The sequence below is a fragment of the Acomys russatus genome, chromosome 11, assembly GCF_903995435.1.
Source record: "Acomys russatus chromosome 11, mAcoRus1.1, whole genome shotgun sequence".
Lineage (NCBI taxonomy): Eukaryota > Metazoa > Chordata > Mammalia > Rodentia > Muridae > Acomys > Acomys russatus.
In genome coordinates, this window is record NC_067147.1 from 60,318,979 (window position 1) to 60,337,825 (window position 18,847).

General features: G+C 55.7%; 2 protein-coding genes across 2 annotated transcripts; both read left to right on the top strand.

Annotated features, from left to right (window-relative positions):
- Positions 1-116: 116 nt before the first annotated feature.
- Positions 117-11,059, top strand: Tapbp (TAP binding protein). Its single transcript, XM_051152515.1, has 8 exons — positions 117-319; positions 463-633; positions 816-1,076; positions 4,326-4,724; positions 5,159-5,590; positions 5,693-5,769; positions 10,200-10,529; positions 10,649-11,059. Exons 1-8 carry the CDS (start codon positions 283-285, stop codon positions 11,057-11,059), a joined length of 2,118 nt encoding a protein of 705 aa, XP_051008472.1. The 5' UTR covers positions 117-282.
- Positions 10,830-18,310, top strand: Rgl2 (ral guanine nucleotide dissociation stimulator like 2). Its single transcript, XM_051153506.1, has 18 exons — positions 10,830-10,939; positions 11,115-11,311; positions 12,594-12,677; positions 12,881-13,059; positions 13,169-13,219; positions 13,301-13,598; positions 13,859-14,110; positions 14,199-14,302; positions 14,640-14,724; positions 14,806-14,874; positions 14,969-15,043; positions 15,868-15,900; positions 16,056-16,177; positions 16,280-16,375; positions 16,457-16,568; positions 16,652-16,945; positions 17,617-17,731; positions 17,824-18,310. Exons 2-18 carry the CDS (start codon positions 11,156-11,158, stop codon positions 18,033-18,035), a joined length of 2,337 nt encoding a protein of 778 aa, XP_051009463.1. The 5' UTR covers positions 10,830-10,939; positions 11,115-11,155; the 3' UTR covers positions 18,036-18,310.
- Positions 18,311-18,847: the final 537 nt, after the last annotated feature.

Genomic DNA, 18,847 nt, shown 5'->3' on the forward strand with positions numbered 1-18,847 from the left:
TTCTAAGGGAGATGGCGCTGAAAGGACGCAGCCGGAAGGCGGAGCCTAGGCTGCTAAAGTGCTCAAAGTCGGGTGCTGGGTGATCCAGGAGGGCGGTGCAGGGCGGGGAGCAGAGCTGGTGGCAGGGTTTCGGGATCTCTGTGGGCTGCGTTCCTCCAACGTGCAGTCAAGCTCTCACCTGACCAGATCGGGGAGTTTCCGGTCCCTCAATACTCACCACGGCCGTTAGGGGAAAATGAAAGTGAAAGAGGGAAGAAGAGACATAAGGGAGATCGCAGCGCCATGAAGCCTCTGCCCCTGCTCATCGCTGTGGCTTTGGGTGAGCGGGCCCCATTTCTTCTTGTTTAGGAAAGGCACGGGCACGCGGGGAAGGAGAGGGAGGTGGTCCCATCGAGTGCCCGGAAGGGCGGGCAGGTCGCTGGACACCCTGGCCGCCCGGTCACTGGAGCTCCTCTCCCCCAGGCCTGGCGACAGCCGTCTCTGCTGGACCAGCAGCGATTGAGTGCTGGTTCGTGGAGGATGCAGGTGGGGGTGGTCTGACTAAGAAACCGGCCACATTGCTACTGCGCCAGGGACCCAAGGGACCGCCGCCCCGGCCAGATCTGGACCCTAAGCTATACCTCAAGCTTGATGGTGAGTCTTTGGGACTCGCCCGCATCTATTACCTCCTGATTAGCTCACATAGGGACCCTGGGCCTCAGTTTCCCCTTTTGTAAGGCCTGGAGGCTCCCTAAGTCTTTAACTGCTTTGTTAGTCTGTGTATAATCAGCACGTTTCTAGCCAGGCCTACAGTTGCACCCTTTTCGGTCCCGCAGACCCGGCGGGAATGCTCGTGGCTGCCTTCAGGCGGTACCCCGCAGGCGGCCCCGCACCACACTGCGAGTTGACCCGTTTCATCCCGTTCCCTGCCTCGGCGAACTGGGCTAGAGGTCTGATCCCACAGCAGAGCTGCCCGCGGGCCCTGGACGGGGACTGGCTGCTGGTCAGCGTGTCCAGAACCGTCTTCAGCCTTTCCAGCCTGCTGCGACTACAGCCGGAACCACAGCGGGAGCCTGTCTTTATCACCATGGCAACAGGTACCACGAATAGGAGCGGGAGATGGATGGTTAGTTTTTAAGGGTCTAGATGGGCCAGCCCGGAGGCTCACTGAGTAGGTTTAAATGAGTCATCCTCCAATTCGTATATATTGTTAAGCGAGGCAGCTGGTTAGAATTCATCTTTATCTTTGTAGGCCAAGAGTAAAATTGAAACCAACTGTGGTTTGGGGCGGGGTTTTGTAGAAGGGCTGGGAAGGAGGTCATGGCGTTGGCTTCCAGATAACAGAGTTTGAGAAACTTGTAAGGTGACTTATGAGACCCGAATTTTTTCTACACTTCTTCCAGGTTTCAAAAATCACATTTTGGGCCGGGTGTGGTGGCGCATGCCTTTAATCCCAGCACTTGGGAGGCAGAGGCAGGGGATTGCTGTGAGTTCGAGGCCAGCCTGGGCTACAAAGTGAGTCCAGAATGGCCAGGGCTACACAGAGAAACCCTGTCTCGAAAAACCAAAAAAAAAAAAAAAAAAAAAAAAAAATCACATTTTGGGGCTGGGCGTGGTGGCGCCTGCCTTTAATCCCAGCACTTGGGAGGCAGAGGCAGGCGGATCGCCGAGTTCGAGGCCAGCCTGGTCTACAAAGCGAGTCCAGGACAGTCAGGGCTACACAGAGAAACCCTGTCTCGGGGAAAAAAAAAATCACACTTTGAGTTTCACCTAGACCCACTCTAGCCTAGCGACAACCAGCTAAGCAAGGAACCTCTTCCTAAGGCTCCGGTCTGTCGTCCGATTACAGAGGGCAGAGGGGACACAGCCAGGATGGTTGACTCTCCAGCCAGGGCTACTTACTGTCTAGGGCAGTGGAACTTGAGTTCCAGGGGTCCAGCTTTGCTGTGCTGGATGAATGGGGGTGGGGGTGGAGGGTGGGCGGAGGGAGAGGACACAGCTCCATGGGCAGATATGCAAAAAGGGGGTAGATCTGACTGGAATGTTTGCCAGTGTTTGCTCTGCTCTCTGGACACTAGCTAACAGGCAGAATCCTTGGCTTTTCCCAGTTCTGGTGTTTTTAGGCAAATACTCCCACCAAAATCCTGCATCCTTCTCCACCATCCACCAAAATCCTGCATCCTTCTCCACCATCACTTGAAGTCTCCTGAGGGGGACAGTCTGAAACCCTCAGCTCTGCTGGCACCTCCATTCTTAGCGCCACCCTATGCAGGCCCCTTCCCCGTGAGATGCTGGTGGTGGCCACAGCCTTTGCCCCATGGACCTATTTTTTCCAACTGTAAAAAGCAGGAACTATTTTCCTAGCTACTTTCCCTTTGTGACAGTGAAGCAAGGCCCTGTGTTAATGTACTCACTGATCCAATGTTATCAGCACCGAGAAGTTCAGATGTGGTGGTTCCCAGATCAAGCAGAGATAACTCCAGAGCCTCGGCTAGGTGTGTGGCATGTGCCTGCAGTTCTAGCATTTGGAAAGCCCAGGCAGGCCTGTCAGGCATTCAAGGTTATCCTGGGCTGCAGAGGCTAGCCTGTGCAACACAGCAAAACACGTACTGAAAGCTCAGGTCTTTTCTAGGACATCTGAACTGCAGTGCAGTGACTCGGGGTTAGATGCAGCGCAACGCGCTTCTCAGGCCTGTCACAGACAGTTCTGTTTGTGGGGGTGAGGCATGTGCATGTGAGTTCAGGTGCCCAAGGAGTCCCACAGAGGGTGTGGGATCCTCTGGCACTGGGTTACAGGTGGTGGGAGCCATGGGACATGGGTGTTGGGAGCTGAACTTGGATCCTCAGAAGTGCAGTATGTGGTTTTACGCTAAGCCGCCCCTCGAGACCCTCGTATGAGCTCCTAACCCGTGCTCTGGAGGACTGATTCTCACAGACTGCTAGGGCAAAACCATGCTGCTGTGTCCTGGCTTCCTCACCAAATTGCCTCCAAGTCACTTCTGCTTCATTAGAAAAGTAGGGGCTGCCGGGCGTGGTGTTGCACACCTGCCATCCCAGCACTTGGAAGGCAGAAGTAGGTGGATTGCTGTGAGTTCCAGTCTACAGAGTGAGCCTAAGACAGCCAGGACTACAGAGAAACCCTGTGTCAAAAAACAAAAAACACAAACCAAAAAAGAGAATCAACCGAGTTCCAGACCTGCTCAGCCAGCATAGTGCGTCTCAAGATAGCCTGGGCCAGGGTTAGTCTTGTCTCAAAAAAAAAAAAAAAAAAAAAAGAGTGTGCGCGCGCGCGCGCGCACGTGTGTGTGTGTGTGTGTGTGTGTGTGTGTGTGTGTGTGTGTGTATGTGTGGGTAGAGAGGTGGCCCAGCAGTTAAAAGCATTGCCTATATTGTAACTCTAATTGCAGGTGATCCAGTGCCCTCTTCTGGCTGCCTTGGGCACTGCACACACATGGTGTGTTGAATATTAATATTCAGTCATATTTAGTGAAAACTTTATTTATTCTTTAATCAAAATTTCCCCAGATAATCACACATAGAGACTATGATTCACTCAAAACTAAGCACCGAGGTGAACATAGTAACTAACCTACGACCCACTGTCCACTCTCTTCCTCCTGTCCAGGGTCCCAGGTAGTTGGCTCCTTATGGTCCATCCTCCTCCTCGCCTGCACCGTCTCCTCACGTCCCCCAGCCTCGGCCTTGCAACCTCAGAACTCCGCCCCTTGTCTGTCAAATCTTAAGCTTCAGCGTTTTGTTTTGTTTTGTTTTTTTTAATTAACCAATCAAGCTTAAATTCGGTGGAGCAAGGTTTACACAAGGACAGGTGTAGGACCAGATCTTGGGGGCCAGAAATAGCATTAAAACACACAGCACCAGACCAACCCCCAACAATGGTGTAGTTACGTGCAGGCAAGACACTCACTCAAACACATAAAATTTTAAAAAAGTTTTTTTTAATGTGCCCTTAGATCCCAGTCATCTGTACTAGTTGAGAACTGTAGTGGGCAGTATATTCAGCACAGATTTTTCAGGGCCTCACCCCATCCCTGCCACCCCACCCCCCCATCACCTTTATTTACCCTTAGACGCACTGCACATCCTTAGCAACACTGGCTTAGGACCCAATAAAGGAGGACTTGCGGGCTGGAGGTGTCACCGGGTGTAGTGACACATGCCTGTAATCCCAGCACTCGGGAGGCAGAGGCAGGCGGATCTCTGAGTTTAGGACAGCCAGGGCTACACAGAGAAACCCTGTCTCGAAAAACCACAAACCAAAAGGCGTGGTCTCTGGAGGGCGGGCTAAGTGAGCTGGCCACGCCCACACCCGCTTTCTCTTCTCGCAGTGGTGCTGACCGTGCTCACCCACAACCCTGCCCCTCGGATCCAGCTGGGGAAAGACGCGGTGCTGGACCTGAGGTTCGCCTACGCGCCCCCCGCTCTGGACGATGCTTCCTCTCTGGACGCAGGTCCTCCTCCCTTTGGGCTGGAGTGGCGACGCCAACACCACGGCAAGGGTCACCTGCTGCTGGCTACAACTCCTGGGCTGGCTGGGAAAATGCCACCAGCCCAAGAAAACGCCGTGGCATTTGCTGCCTGGGATGACAATGAGCCCTGGGGCCCATGGACCGGAAATGGGACCTTCTGGCTGCCAGCGGTGAAGCCTTCTCAGGAGGGCGTCTACCTGGCTACTGTACACCTGCCTTATCTGCAAGGACAGGTCTCCCTGGAGCTGACTGTGCACAGTGAGTGGGGAATACCATGCCAGGGGAAGGGGTGATCCGAAGAGCATGTGTGGGTGGTGAGTGAAGAGAGATGGAGGGTCCTAGGAACCTGAAAGCTTTACTGCGGGGACTCCTGTAAAGAAACAATGGGGGTCGGCTGCAGAGATGGCTCAGCGGTTACGAGCACTGGCTGCTCTTCCAGAGGTCCTGAGTTCAATTCCCAGCAACCACATGGTGGCTCACAACCATCTGTAATGAGATCTGGTGCCCTCTTCCGGCACACAAATGTACATGCAGGCAGAATACCGTATACATAATAATAAATAGATAAATCTTTAAAAAAAAAAAAAAAAATAAGGCAGTGGGGAGGCAGAGCACCCTGTAGTATTAGGGAAGTCAGAAGGCACACTGGGGGGGGGGGTTCCCTTACTTCCCTTTTCCTATTCTTTCCTCAGAGTCTCCCAAAGTGTCGCTAACACCAGCATCCCTTGTGTGGGCGGCCCCAGGAGAGGGGCCCCCAGAGCTGGTCTGTCTTGTGTCCCACTTCCACCCTGAGGAAGGCCTGGAGGTGCAATGGGAGCTCAGAGGTGGCTCAGACGGAAGTTACAGAAAGGCCGAGGGGCAGACGTGGCTCTCCACCGCCCGCCACCACTCCGACGGCTCTGTCAGCCAGTCTGCGCACCTGCGGCTGCCCCCAGTCACCGCCAAGCAGCACGGGACACGCTACGCCTGTCGGGTGCACCACCCTAGCCTGCCAGCACTAGGGCGCAGGGCGGAAGTCACCCTGGAGGTGGCAGGCCTCTCGCGGCCCTCTATCGAGGATGGCATAGGCCTGTTCCTGTCTGCTTTCCTCCTTCTGGGCCTCATCAAGACCCTGGGCTGGATGGGTAAGTGTGAGCCCATCACAAAGGACATGGCGGCCTACCCTCTGAAGTCCCCGCCCCTTCCTTCCTCCAGGCCTCACATCCTCCATCTTCCCTCCTCCATAGCTGCCTCCCTCACCGCTCCTAAACACTCAAAGGAGAAGGTAACAGCGGCTAGCCTGCGCATCCCTGAAGACTCAAAGGTAACAGTGCAGCATTGCTGGGTCTTTCCCGCCTGTTCCCCGGGGAGGGATGGCAGCTGCTGGTCTGGCAGGCAGCCCTGGGAGCCGAGTTCACTTAGGCCTAGTCTGAACTCTTCCTCATCCCCTGACGTTCTGGGCTGGGTCGGTTTCCTTGGGAGTAGTGATTTTTAAAAATGACACATGCAGTTCTACCTGCTAGAGATGTAAGTCACACATACAATTAGCCCGGCCACACCTTTAATTCCAGCTCTCAGGAGGCAGAGGCAGGCGGAGCACTTGTGAGTTGTTGGAGGCTAGCCTGCTCTACAAAGCGAGCCCAGGATAGCCAGAGCTATACAGAGAAACCCTGTCTAACTCCACCTCCCCACAAAGAAAGGAAAAAAGAAAAGCCAGGTGTGGTGGCGCACGCCTTTAATCCCAGCACTCGGGAGGCAGAGGCAGGCGGATCGCTGTGAGTTCAAGGCCAGCCTGGTCTACAAAGTGAGTCCAGGACAGCCAGGGCTACACAGAGAAACCCTGTCTCAAAAAAAAAAAAAAAAAAAAAAAAAAGCAGGTGTTGTGGCTGGCGCCTGCAGTCACCCACTTGAGAGGCCAGCGCAGAACCTGCGGCTTTAGGTTTTAGGCGACATAGACACCTTGGCGTGTGGGGAAGAGGAGTAAACGAAGCAGGCAAAATAATGCAATCGTACATTTTATTAGATTTTTGTTGAGAAAAGTCTTACGTAGCTTAGGCTGCCCTCATACTTGCCGTTGCCGTCTATTTGAGGGTGACCTACACCCCCACACTTGTTTATTTCCAGACAGGGTTTCTCTATGTAGCCCTCGCTGTCCTGGACTCACTTTGTAGACCAGGCTGGCCTTGAAATTACAGAGATCCGCCTGCCTCTGCTTCTGGAGGGCTGGGATTATAGGCTTTTGCCACCATGCCCAGCTCATGCCCAATTAATTTTTTTAAGTGGCATAAAATAACTTATTTACATAATATAATTATTTATTTTTTGGTTTGTTTGTTTGAGGCAGGGTCTCTCTGTGTTAGCCTTGACTGTCCTGGAGTCACTTTGTAGACCAGGCTGGCCTCGAACTCACAGCGATCTACCTGCCTCTGCCTCCCGAGTGCTGGGATTAAAGGTGTGTGCCACCACACCCGGCTCATAATATAATTTAAAAAATATTTATTTATTTATTATTATGTATACAGTGCTCTGCCTACATGTAGGCCTGCAGGCCAGAAGAGGGCATCAGATCTCATCATAGATGGTTGTGAGCCACCATGCGGTTGCTGGGAATTGAACTCAGGACCTCTGGAAGAGCAGACAGTGCTCTAAACCTCTCTGAGCCAGCTCTCCAGCCCCATAACTGCTTTCTTTAGAACAAGAAAATTTACAAATGACAAAATATTGCTTCCTTTGTCAAAAACTTCTTCAAGTAAGGTGGTCAACCTAATGTATTGAAGATGATCTTAAGCTTTTTTTCTTAGTATTTATTTATGTATATAAGTACACTGTCTTCATGCACACCAGAAGAGGGCACCAGATCGCATTACAGATGGCTGTGAGCCACCATGTGGTTGCTGGGAATTGAACTCAGGACCTTTGGGAGAGCAGACAGTGCTCTTAACCTCTAAGCCATCTCTCCAGCCCCTGATCTTCTGTTTGTTTTTTGTTTTTCGAGACAGGGATTCTCTGTTATCTTGGCCATCCTGGATTAGCTTTGTAGACCAGGCTGGCCTCGAACTCATATCAATCCGCTTGCCTCTGCCTCCTGAGTGCTGGGATTAAAGGCGTGCGCCACCACTGCCTGCCTTCCAGCCCCCGATCTTAAACTTTATCCTTCTCCCTCCATTCCCCAAGCGCTAGGTTAAGGAGTGGTACCACACTCAGTTACTGAACCTTCCTTTTCTAAGTTTTAGAAATGACCCTTGTTTGTTTGTGTGGGAATGTGCACACCACAGCACACATGTGGAGGTCAAGGAACATGTGGGTCTTGACAATCAAGCTCAAACAGAAAGCATCTCACCCCCTGGGCTACCCACTAGCCTATCCTTCCTCCTCCTTTTTGAAGTTTTTTTTTTTTTTTTTTTTTTTTGGTTTTTTGAGACAAGGTTTCTCTGTGTAGCCTTGGCTATCCTGGACTAACTTTGTAGACCAGGCTGGCCTTGAACTCACAGCGATCTGCCTGCCCCTGCCTCCTGAGTGCTGGGCTTAGAGGTGTGCGACACCACGCCGGGCTCCTTCTTAAAGACTTTATGTAAACGAAGGGCGACTCTTGGGAGCCAGCTTTCTACAGCCTTGTGGGACCCTGGATCAAACTCAAACTTGCAATTGACTCTGCCTGCTCCGCTGTCTCACCAGCGTCAGTCTGTAACTGCAGAAGACAATCAGAATTTATTACAGCACAAAGCAGGGCACCAACAAAGTATGCGAGTAGGCAATGGCCCAAGAGACCATTGGACGGGAAATTACTCTTACAAAGCTGGATGTGGTGGCATACACCTTTAATCCCTGGCAGAGCCAGGAGTATCGCTGTGAGTTCGAGGCCTGTCTGGTCCACAAAGCGAGTCCAGGACAGCCAGGGCTACACAGAGAAATCCTATCTCAAAACAAAACAAAACAAACAAACAAAAAGTGCTGGAGATGGCTCAGAGGTTAAGAGCACTTTCTTCTCTTGGAAGAGTCCTGAGTTCAATTCCCAGCAACCACATGGTGGCTCACAACCACCTATAATGAGATCTGGTGCCCCCTTCTGGCCTGCCGGTAGAACACTGTATACATAGTCTTTTAAAAATAAAAAAGTACGAAAGGACAATAGCCTGGAGACCATTGTCCAACCTGTATTAAGCCATGACTCTAACCTATCTAGAATAGTTAAGCATGTAAACTACGTAAGACATTTAGAGCTCAGAGCACAGCCCAGGGGGCGGAGTTCGCTTGGAGTCTCAGCTCTCGCAGAGGGTCTTTGAGCTGCCTGCTCCTCTCTTCTAGAAGACTTAGGAGATAAGACAAGCAGCACTCTGCCTGGTGTGTGGGAAGAGCCAGCCCCACCCTGCTCTCACCTGGTGACTACGAGGATGTTTCTAGACTACCCAGGAGGCACTCACTCCACCCCTAACCCTTCAGTTTTCCTCTTCTTTCTTCTCTTGCAGAAGTCACAGTGACGCTGCTCAGCTCTGGGGAAGCAGCCTCGCCTCTGGCCCAGATCACTCCAGGAGTTCCTCCCTGCAAACAGCGCCCTTGCCATCTTCTGTTCACTCCATAGAGTAGCTGGGATTGTTGACTTTTTATCTTTTGCAGTTCTGTTCTTGCTTTTACACAAAGTCTCTCCATGCAGCCTTGGCTGGCCTGGACCTCACCAAGCCAATCAGGCTGGCCACCAAGTCTGAGAGACCCACCTGCCTCCGCCTCCAGAGTGATGGAAGACATTGGACCCTGTGCCTAGGGGATTGTTATTTTTTAAAAGACAAATTTGACAGTCTGCAGAGTCAAAGGCAGCGGCTCTCAAAACTTTAGGTTCCAATACATCTTAAAATGACCAAGAAAGCTGGAGGCAGAGGCAGGTGGATTGCTGAATTTGAAGCCAGCCTGGTCTACTAAGAGAGTTCAGGACAGCCATGGCTATACAGATAAACCCTGTGTGGAAAAACCAACAAAACAAAACAAAACAAAACAACCCACAAAAAAACAAAGAAACAAAAAACCCCCAAGAAACCCAATGAGTTTTTGTTATGTGGACTACAGCTATTGGAATTTAACTTAAAAAAAAATTTTTTTTAAAAAAAAGATGGTATTTGTTTATTAGTTATGCAGTGATCTACATGTGCAGCTGCAGGCCAGAAGAGGCCACCAGATCTCATTACAGATGGCTGTGAGTCACCATGTGGTTGCTGGGGAATTGAACTCAGGACCTCTGGAAGAGCAGTCAGTGCTCTTAACCTCTGAGCCATCTCTGCAGCCCCAACTAAAAATTTAAAATGAGTAAAAAGGCAGCTTAGTGACACACACTTTTGATTCTGGTGCTTGGGAGGCTGAGGCAGGCTGATCTGTGAGTTCGAGGCCAGCCTGGTCTACAAAGTGAGTCAAGGACAGGCGAGTCTACACAGAGACACCCTGTCTCGAAAAACCGGAGGGGGGGAAGCAACAGAAACAGTTTTATGGTTGGGGTCACCACAGCTCGTGTCTTAGGAAGGTTGAGAGCCACTGCCTAGAGAATTACCGCGAGGAGGGCTAACTGCACCCTAACGCGCTGAGCGCCGGAGACACCTCACAGCAGCGTCTGCAGCCGGGCGGTCCCTGTGTCGCCCATGGCGGAGTAATGCCCACCTCTCCAGCCCTCCACTCGTGCCTACCGCAGCGGTTCCCTTGTCTGGTCCACCTCGGCCAGCCCCGCCGGGTCTAGCCGCGTGCCAATAAGGCCTTTCAGCGTTCCCGGGTGAGGCTCCCAAGCACCGCGAGTTTCTCCGTCACGACGGCGCCTTTACTACAACCCGGTCTGAACACGCGGGGAGACCACACAGCCACCGCAGGAACGGCTCGCGCTCTGGCGCACCGAGAGACCCGGACGCCGGGAGCGACGGACCGGAGCGGACCCAGGAGCGCCGGAAACGCCCCGGCCCCGTACTAGCTGGCTTCCGCCCCGCCGATGGGCGGCTCAGAAAACCCGGCGCGGATTCGCCCCGTTGCACTTGTGCTGGCGTGGGCAGGGCAGCCGCGTCCTTGTCGGGCAGCAGTGACAGGGGCGCGCCCTTCCCGCGGGGTCGCAGCACTGTTCTTACTAAGGGGAAGAGTTTTGAAATTCCGCTCTTGCCCCCCCGAGGCTTGAGACAGGGCCCTAGATCCCCAGTGTGTCTGTGCTGGGCGACATGGGCTCCAGGCTCCCCGAGTAGGGTCGTGGGGGACGGCGGAGTGGGGCCCCGCGCCTGGGTCCCAGCCCCGGGCGCCCCGCACTCCCCTCGGCGGCGGCCCTGGCGCCCGTCCTCACTTCCTTCCCTTTTTGGCTCCTACTGTCGGGCGGACGCAGGGAGGGGGGAAGCGGAAAGGGCGGGAGGGCCCGGGAGCCCGGCGAGGTGCAGGAGAGGGGTCGCGGAAAAGCCGGGGAGGGGACTCGGCCGAGGGCCGGAGACGGACCAGAGCAGAGGCCCGGCACCCGCGCGCGGCCCCTCGCCCTTCCCGAGCAGGTCAGAGCCAGGGCGCCGGGTGACCCTGCCCAGGCCACACTAGCTACCCCCTGGCCCCCAGCACGCACCGAGGGCTCGGGGTTCCCACTCCCTGCGTCCCCTCCTCCCCCGCCTTCCTGAGGGACTCTGCCCCGGGCCCGCCTGACTCCACCCCACCCCACCCGTCTCTCCCCAGGCGCCCCCATGGCCCGACCCCGCTGATTCCTTCACTCGGCCATGCTCCCGCGGCCCCTGCGGCTGCTTTTGGACACGAACCCCCCCGGGGGAGTCGTGCTGAGCAGCTTCCGGAGTCGAGACCCCGAAGAGGGTGGGGACCCAGGTGGCCGGGCCGTGGGCGGGGGGCAGGAGGAAGAGGATGAGGAAGAAGAAGAGGTGAGACACGGGGTGGTGGGACGCAGGGCATTAAATATTTCTGAGACTGTCCTCCTTTCGCTGTCTCTGGGTCCCTCGGTCTCTTCCTCCGTGCCTCACTCGCACCCTGCCACACTCTTTCTGGGTGTCTGTCCGTCTGACTCGGAAGCCGCCCGCAGGAACCTGCCGAGTTTTGCCTGGAATGTCTGGCTGGCAGGCTGGCTGTGCCCTGCGGGGCTCAGGCCTTCTCAGCCCGTACCTGCCCCACACGGCTGCCACCCGCACTTGTGTCTTGGTCTCTGTGTCCCTCCTGGGTTTTTTTTTTGTTTGGCGGGGAGGGGTTTGTTTCCACAGTAACCAGCTCTTCAGCCTCTAGGATTGGGGAGGGAACCCTCAGATTTCGCCGCCCTTTCCCCCACCCCCTGGCGCTGAATAGAGGGCGGCCAGCCAAGGGATTCCGGCACCTGAAGAGGTGATCCCGGGATCCCAGGATAGGTAGAGAGTGGTCATCTTTGTCCTTAGGGACTAATAGTTGTCCCCAGCAGCGGGATTTAGGGCTTCAGGAGGGTCCAGAAGTTAGATCCTGAGCCCACGAGGCCCCAGACTCGTGGGTCCCGATATTCGTAAAGTTAGGGTGACTGGCAAGGCTGGTTTTTCGGGATCGGTCGGGGGAGGGGCTAGGGCCACATGACTCTGAGTCTACAGCTCACCCCCCCCCCCATCATCCCTACTTCCCCTTCTCCTCCTTCTAACTGGGATTGGGGTTGCCACCTTCAGGGGGTTCCCCAGTGCTGAGATTCAGTGGAAGCCGCTGCATTCCGGAGGCCCCCCCCCCCCCCGAAAAGGGAGTCTGGGGAAGGACTCCATCTGGGCTCCTCTGGGTCTGTCAGGGAGGGCGGGGCGTGCGGTGCCCGGAGCTTCCCTGCTTCATTCAGCTCTGCCTTTGGCTCTGTGCTCCTTCTGGGGATCTGCTCCTGACTTTGCACCCTGCTTTTCTGCTGTCTTGGGCTCAGCTTTTGGGGGCAAGGAGATTTGGGGGGATATCCAGAAGAAAGGGTTCCTGCATTTAGTTGAAACCCCCACCACAACCTCTTCCATTCCATCGAGCTCTGAGGTGGTTGGGGGCCTGTCTGAGCCCCAGGGCGGGTAGACCTGGGGTCACCAGCACCCTCTACCCCTCGCACTCGCTGGTATTGTCCCCTGCCATCACAGGTGAGGGGTACAGGGGGACGAGCAGGGCCTGGGGAGAGTGGCTGGGGCCTGGATGTGCTATGGTCTTCACTTCCTCTTCTTGGTCCTCCAGGCTCCTTTGTCTGTCTGGGATGAGGAGGAGGATGGTGCCACCTTTACTGTCACAAGCCGCCAGTATCGGCCCCTTGATCCTTTGGTGAGATTACGAGTTTGACTTCTCACCTCTCTTATTTATTTGTTTGTTTGTTTTTTGGCCAAGTACTGGGTTGGAGGTCCGTCTGTGTTATGTGATTTAAGCCATGAACTTTGTCCTTTCTGGAACTTGGCAAAAACGGGTTAGATCTGGGTTTCCGTGGCCATCTGGCAGCGGGAGTGAGGAGATGCCTCCCTACCCTCCAGGCCCCCTTACCTCCTCCGCGGTCCTCCCGACGGCTTCGCGCTGGCACTCTGGAGGCGCTGGTCAGACACCTGTTGGATGCCAGGACATCAGGGGCTGACGTGACCTTCACTCCAGCCTTGCTGGCCACCCACCGGGCCTTCACCTCCACTCCTGCCCTGTTGGGGCTTGTGGCTGACAGGTCAGGGACCAAGGGTTGAGGGGCTCCTGGACTTTCTCTGAGCGCTCATAGCGCCAGGGGTTAGAGGTTGAAAAGGCGGCCTAGGTGTAGACCCTCTCCTCATCCGCAGGCTGGAAGCCCTCGAGTTGCATCCTCATGACGAACTAGAGAGGACCACAGGGTGAGTGGCCCCGCTCAACCTCAGTCCCCTCCGAGGGAGCCGAGGCTGGACCTCTAACCCTTGGCTGGCTCCTTCTCCCAGGGTAGCCATCTCTGTACTTTCCACCTGGCTGGCCTCTCACCCTGAGGATTTTGGCTCTGAGGTCAAGGGTCAACTTGACCGGCTTGAGAGCTTCTTGCTTCGGACAGGGTATGCAGCAAGGGAGGGTGTTGTGGGGGGCAGTGCTGGCCTCATCCGAAACCTTCGGGCCCGGGTGGACCCCCAGGCCCCCGACCTTCCTAAGCCCCTGGCCCTTCCTGGCGATTCCCCTGCCGACCCCACGGATGTCCTGGTGTTCCTCGCTGACCACTTGGCCGAACAGCTGACCCTGCTAGATGCGGTGAGACCTTGAACTTTGACCCCACACCCTCTGACCCCTTACTAACCTCTCCTTGGCTCCGGATCCTTTATTGCTTCCAATCCTCCTGGTCCAGTTCCTCTTCTGTCCGCTGCTCTGACCCTTCTGCTCCCTTCTCCCCTCGGCTGTTTCCCTTGGTCTCTGACCCCGCTGGACCCTGGCCACTTAGAGCCTCAGACCCCTGACACCGGCAACTTGCCTGGCTGGACTGTACATTCTAACCTGTGACCTCTGCCCTGCAGGAGCTGTTCCTCAGTCTGGTCCCCTCTCAATGTTTGGGAGGCCTATGGGGTCACAGAGACCGGCCAGGACATTCTCACCTCTGCCCGTCTGTCCGAGCTACCGTCACACAGTTCAACAGGGTGGCAGGGGCGGTAGTTAGCTCTGTCCTGGGGGCCACCTCAATTGGAGAGGGGCCAGGGGAGGTGACCGTGAGACCACTCCGACCCCCGCAGAGGGCCCGGCTCCTGGAGAAATGGATTCGTGTGGCAGAGGTAAGAGAGACCAGCCCTGCTGGCTGGGGACTGTGACATGGAAGAGGGGGCCCTACAGCCTTGATTCTGTGTCTTTGTGTCCTCACAGGAGTGCCGCCTGCTCCGGAACTTCTCCTCTGTCTATGCTGTTGTGTCCGCTTTGCAGTCCAGCCCTATCCACAGGCTCCGGGCCGCCTGGGGGGAGATAGCCAGGTGGGAGGCCCGAAGTACCTGAGGCCCGGGGTGCAGAGGCTGCCTCAGGCCTGAGGCCCGGGGTGCAGAGGCTGCCTCAGGCCTGAGGCCCGGGGTGCAGAGGCTGCCTCAGGCCTGAGGCCCGGGGTGCAGAGGCTGCCTCAGGCCTGAGGCCCGGGGTGCAGAGGCTGCCTCAGGCCTGAGGCCCAGGGTGCAGAGGCTGCTCCAGGCCTGAGGCTCGGGGTACAGAGGCCGCCTCAGGCCTGAGGCCTGGGGTGCAGAGGCTGCTCCAGACCTGAGGCTCGGGGTGCAGAGGCTGCCTCAGGCCTGAGCTCAGGATGCCAACCTTCCTCCCTAGGGACAGCCTCAGAGTCTTTTCCAGCCTGTGCCAGATCTTCTCAGAGGAGGATAATTACTCCCAGAGCAGAGAGCTGCTCGTGCAGGTGAGCCTGTCCTGCCTCCCCAGCTCTGCACCTGCTCCCACCTTCCCCATCACCGTGTTTTGTCATCCCCCCCCCCCCCAGGAAGCGAAGCGTCAGCCCACTGTGGAGCTGCACTCCAAGAAGGCCCCAAGGTCTGGCTCCAGGGGTGGGGTGAGTGCCAGGTGGGGCCGGGAAAGGGCAGCTCACCCCAACAGCTGTGTGGGAAGTGGGGAGAGTAGGCTCACATCCCCACCTCTGTCTGCAGGGCGTGGTTCCATACCTGGGAACCTTCCTGAAGGACCTTGTGATGCTGGACGCAGCCTCCAAGGACGAGTTGGAGGTCAGTGGGGTGTGTGTGTGTGTGTGTGTGGTCTTCCCTGGATGGCTTAACAGTCGCACCCCAGCGTCAGGCAGACAGACACCTTCCACGGAGAGGCTACCGGCAGAAAAGTGCAGCCTCTGTTACCATGACAACTAGTTCAACCTCTGCACTCAGTGGTCTATCAGTGCATGTCTGACTGTACGCATGTACATCAGCCTGTTTCGGAAGAGAGAAACGATTGCATACCTGTCACGTGCTTAGAACATACTAGAAACATTGGGACCTCCCTCGCATGTTCGAGACCCTGGGTTCCATCCCCAGCACTGCAAACAAAACAAAACGCTGAGGCTTCCAGAAAGTTCCTTGTCCCTCTGTGACTCTGTTTTCCCATCTAGAAGCTAGAAGCGTGAGGTGTGCTTTGCCGTAGTGTCGGGTGGAGCTGGGCATGGCCTGTGGGTGCAGCATCGCTCCCAGGAGCTCTCTCTGACTTAGAGGCCAACCTGTTCTACATTGCTGGTTTGTTTACTTGTTAAGATTTATTTTGCAAGCCGGGCGTGGTGGCGCACGTCTTTAATCCCAGTACTCGGGAGGCAGAGGCAGGTGGATCACTGTGAGTTCAAGGCCAGCCTGGTCTACAAAGAGAGTCCAGGACAGCCAAGGCTACACAGAGAAACTCTGTCTAGAAAAACAAAAAAAATTTTTTTTTTGCCTAGCATAGTGGTACATACCTTTAATCCCAGCATCCAGGATGCAGAGGCAGGTGGCTGTGTTTGGTGAAGAGGTGTCTCCTTTGGTGCCCAGGCAGGGTCAACACTTTTGTCCCTCTCTTACTGTCCTTGCAGAATGGCTACATCAATTTTGACAAGCGGAGGAAGGTGAGAGAACTGTGGGGCTGGATGTGGGACTTCCCTGTCTGTGTCCCAGGAAGGGGAGAGGGAGGCACAGCCGGGGCCCCGAGCCTGGGCTCCTATAGAATGTGGGCTCCGGGGCCCTGAGTCTGGGTTCCTGCAGTATGTGGGCTCCTCCCTAGGAGTTTGCTGTCCTTTCGGAGCTGCTGCGCCTCCAGAATGAATGCCGTGGCTATGACCTCCGACCTGACCCCGATATCCAGCAGTGGCTCCAGGGCCTCCAACCCTTAACAGAAGCTCAGAGGTGACTGACTGGGTGGTTGGGTTCTAGGACTCTGGCTCTGGTGCGTGTGTGTGTGTGTGTTGGTGGCATGTCCTGACTCCTGTTCATGGCTATCCTGTCCAGTCACCGTGTGTCCTCTGAAGTGGAGCCGCCTGGCATCAGTGACTCCCCTGCTCCAAGAATGCTTCGGCCAACACTAGTCATCTCACAGTGGACAGAGTGAGAACATTATGGGCTGGCTGGGAGCTGGTTTCATGGGGACTTGTGGCTGCCTCCGTCACTAATGTCCTGCCCCTGCAGAGTTCTGGGCTCTGTTGGAGGCCCCACTCCTCTAGTGGCCTGGGATCGGCCCAGCGCGGGGGCAGATGAAGTGCCCGGAACCCCAGCTCCTCTGCTGACGCGGCTCGCCCAGGTGGGTCTGCTGTGGCCTCTGACCGCACTACAGCATTTCTCTTTTGCCTGCCTCCCTTCGTGACCTCACCTGTTTGCCCCCAGCACATGAAGTGGCCGTCCGTCTCATCTCTGGACTCCGCCCTGGAGAGCAGCCCTGCTCTGCACAGTCCTGCAGACCCTGGCCACCTCTCTCCACCAGCGTCCTCTCCTCGGCCTTCTCGAGGTCACCGTCGCTCAGCCTCCTGTGGATCTCCATTGAGTGGGGGCACAGGAGAGGGGGCCTCTAGGAGTGCTGGATACGGGGGAGGGGCATCTGGGCCAGGGTCCTCTGATTGCAGAATTATCCGAGTCCAGATGGAGCTGGGGGAGGACGGCAGCGTCTACAAGAGCATCTTGGTGAGGGAGCCTGGGGCGGACAGGGTGGGGAGGACCTTACCTCATTGGGCAGCCAGAGGACTCCCGGCTAGCTCCTGTGGGAGAGACTGGGAGCAGTTGTTTGCTGGCCACACCTGGGGCTGCAGGAGCTGTATTTCCCTCAGGGAAGCAGCCTGGCTGCACTGGCACCATGTGAGCTGCTTTGGGGAGATGGAGGGCGCTATATTGGGTTTCTTTTTTTATTTTAAAGCACCCGACACAGGCTGGAGAGGAGGCTCAAAGGTTAAGAGCACCGTCTGCTCTTCCACAGGTTTTGAGTTCAAGTCCCAGTGACTACATGGTGGCTCGTAGCCATCTGTAATGAGGTCTGGTGCTCTCTTCTGGTGTGCAGGCACACATGTATATGTAATAAATAGATAAATCTTAGGGGACAAAAAAGAGCACCCAACACAAGTGACCTTTTTTGGCTGTGTTAGGAGGGGAAACAGGTCATGAGGCCTTATTGTTTTTTTTGTACCCCCAGAGACCGGGTTTCTCTGTGTAGCCCTGGCTGTCCTGGAAGTCACTCTGTAGACCAGGCTGGCCTCGAACTCACAAGAGATCTGCCTGCCTCTGCCTCCCGAGTGCTAGGACTAAAGGCGTGCGTCACCACTGTCCGGCTGATTGGTTGTTCTTTTGGTTTCCTCTGCAAGGTGACAAGCCAGGACAAGGCTCCAGGTGTCATCAGCCGTGTCCTCAAGAAAAACAATCGTGATTCTGCTGTGGTGTCCGAGTTTGAGCTGGTGCAGCTGCTACCCGGGGAGCGCGGTGAGCGGCTGGCGGGGAAGGCAGACTGAAGTGGGTGCCCTCAGCCGGCCTGTGGGAGGAGGGGACGGACGCTGACCCCTCTGAACCCACAGAGCTCATCATCCCACACTCGGCTAACGTCTTCTATGCCATGGACGGTGCATCCCACGATTTCCTCTTGCGGCAGCGGAGGAGGCCTTCTGCCGCCACACCAGGTTCCCACAGCGGCCCCTCTGCCTCAGGAACTCCCCCAAGTGAGGGAGGAGGGGGCTCCTTCCCCAGGATCAAGGCCACTGGGAGGAAGATTGCACGGGCCCTGTTCTGAGGAGGAAGTCCTGTTGGTTTACAGAAGTCAGCACTCCCACCAGGTGTGAGCAGCCACCAATGGTGGCTGCCACCCTGGGACAGCGAAGTCACATGTTTACCAAAGCACTGCGGAAGCCAGCCCCATGGGACTGGGGATCATATAACCAAGTTGGATGCCTGCTTATCGCTCCCCGTCAGGGAACGTGGCTCAGTGTTCGTGCTGGAAAGAGTGCCAGCTCCTGCCACATACTAGCCTGTGAAGGGCCAAGCAAAGGCCTAGAGGCTGTGCCCAGGGCAGAGGGCAATGACAAGGTGTTTTGTGGGAGTTTCTTGTTCCGCTCTGGGGGTTCTTGTCACTGTGACAACACTAAGAAAATAAACCAAAACACTACCTGACTTGCTGCCATCTTTCAGTACACGGGACTGGACCCTGGGACTGGGGAGTGGGCTGAAAGCAGGAGGCACAGAACAAGGGGCAGGCCGCTACTCCCTCCAGGGAGCCGGGGTGGCGAGGGCCTGGGCGTCCCTTGCACCTGAGAGCAAGATGCTGGTGAAAGGTGACCCGGAGACCTTCACGCCTGGCTGCTTTATAGACTCGCTTCTCCTGCCAACGACCCTAAGAAGCAGGGGTCCTGAATTACTGTGGTCACTGTGGTCTTCCCTGAAGGCAGATTTATAAGAAATAATTTAGGACAAAGAAATTAAAGAACAACTTTGTGGGTGTTTTGGGAGGAAGTTCAGATTAGTTAAAAGTCATTCAAACCAATCCTAAGAAGACAGGTGAAAAGGATCCTGGGACAAGGCTCATGGTGGGTGAGTGACCACGTCACC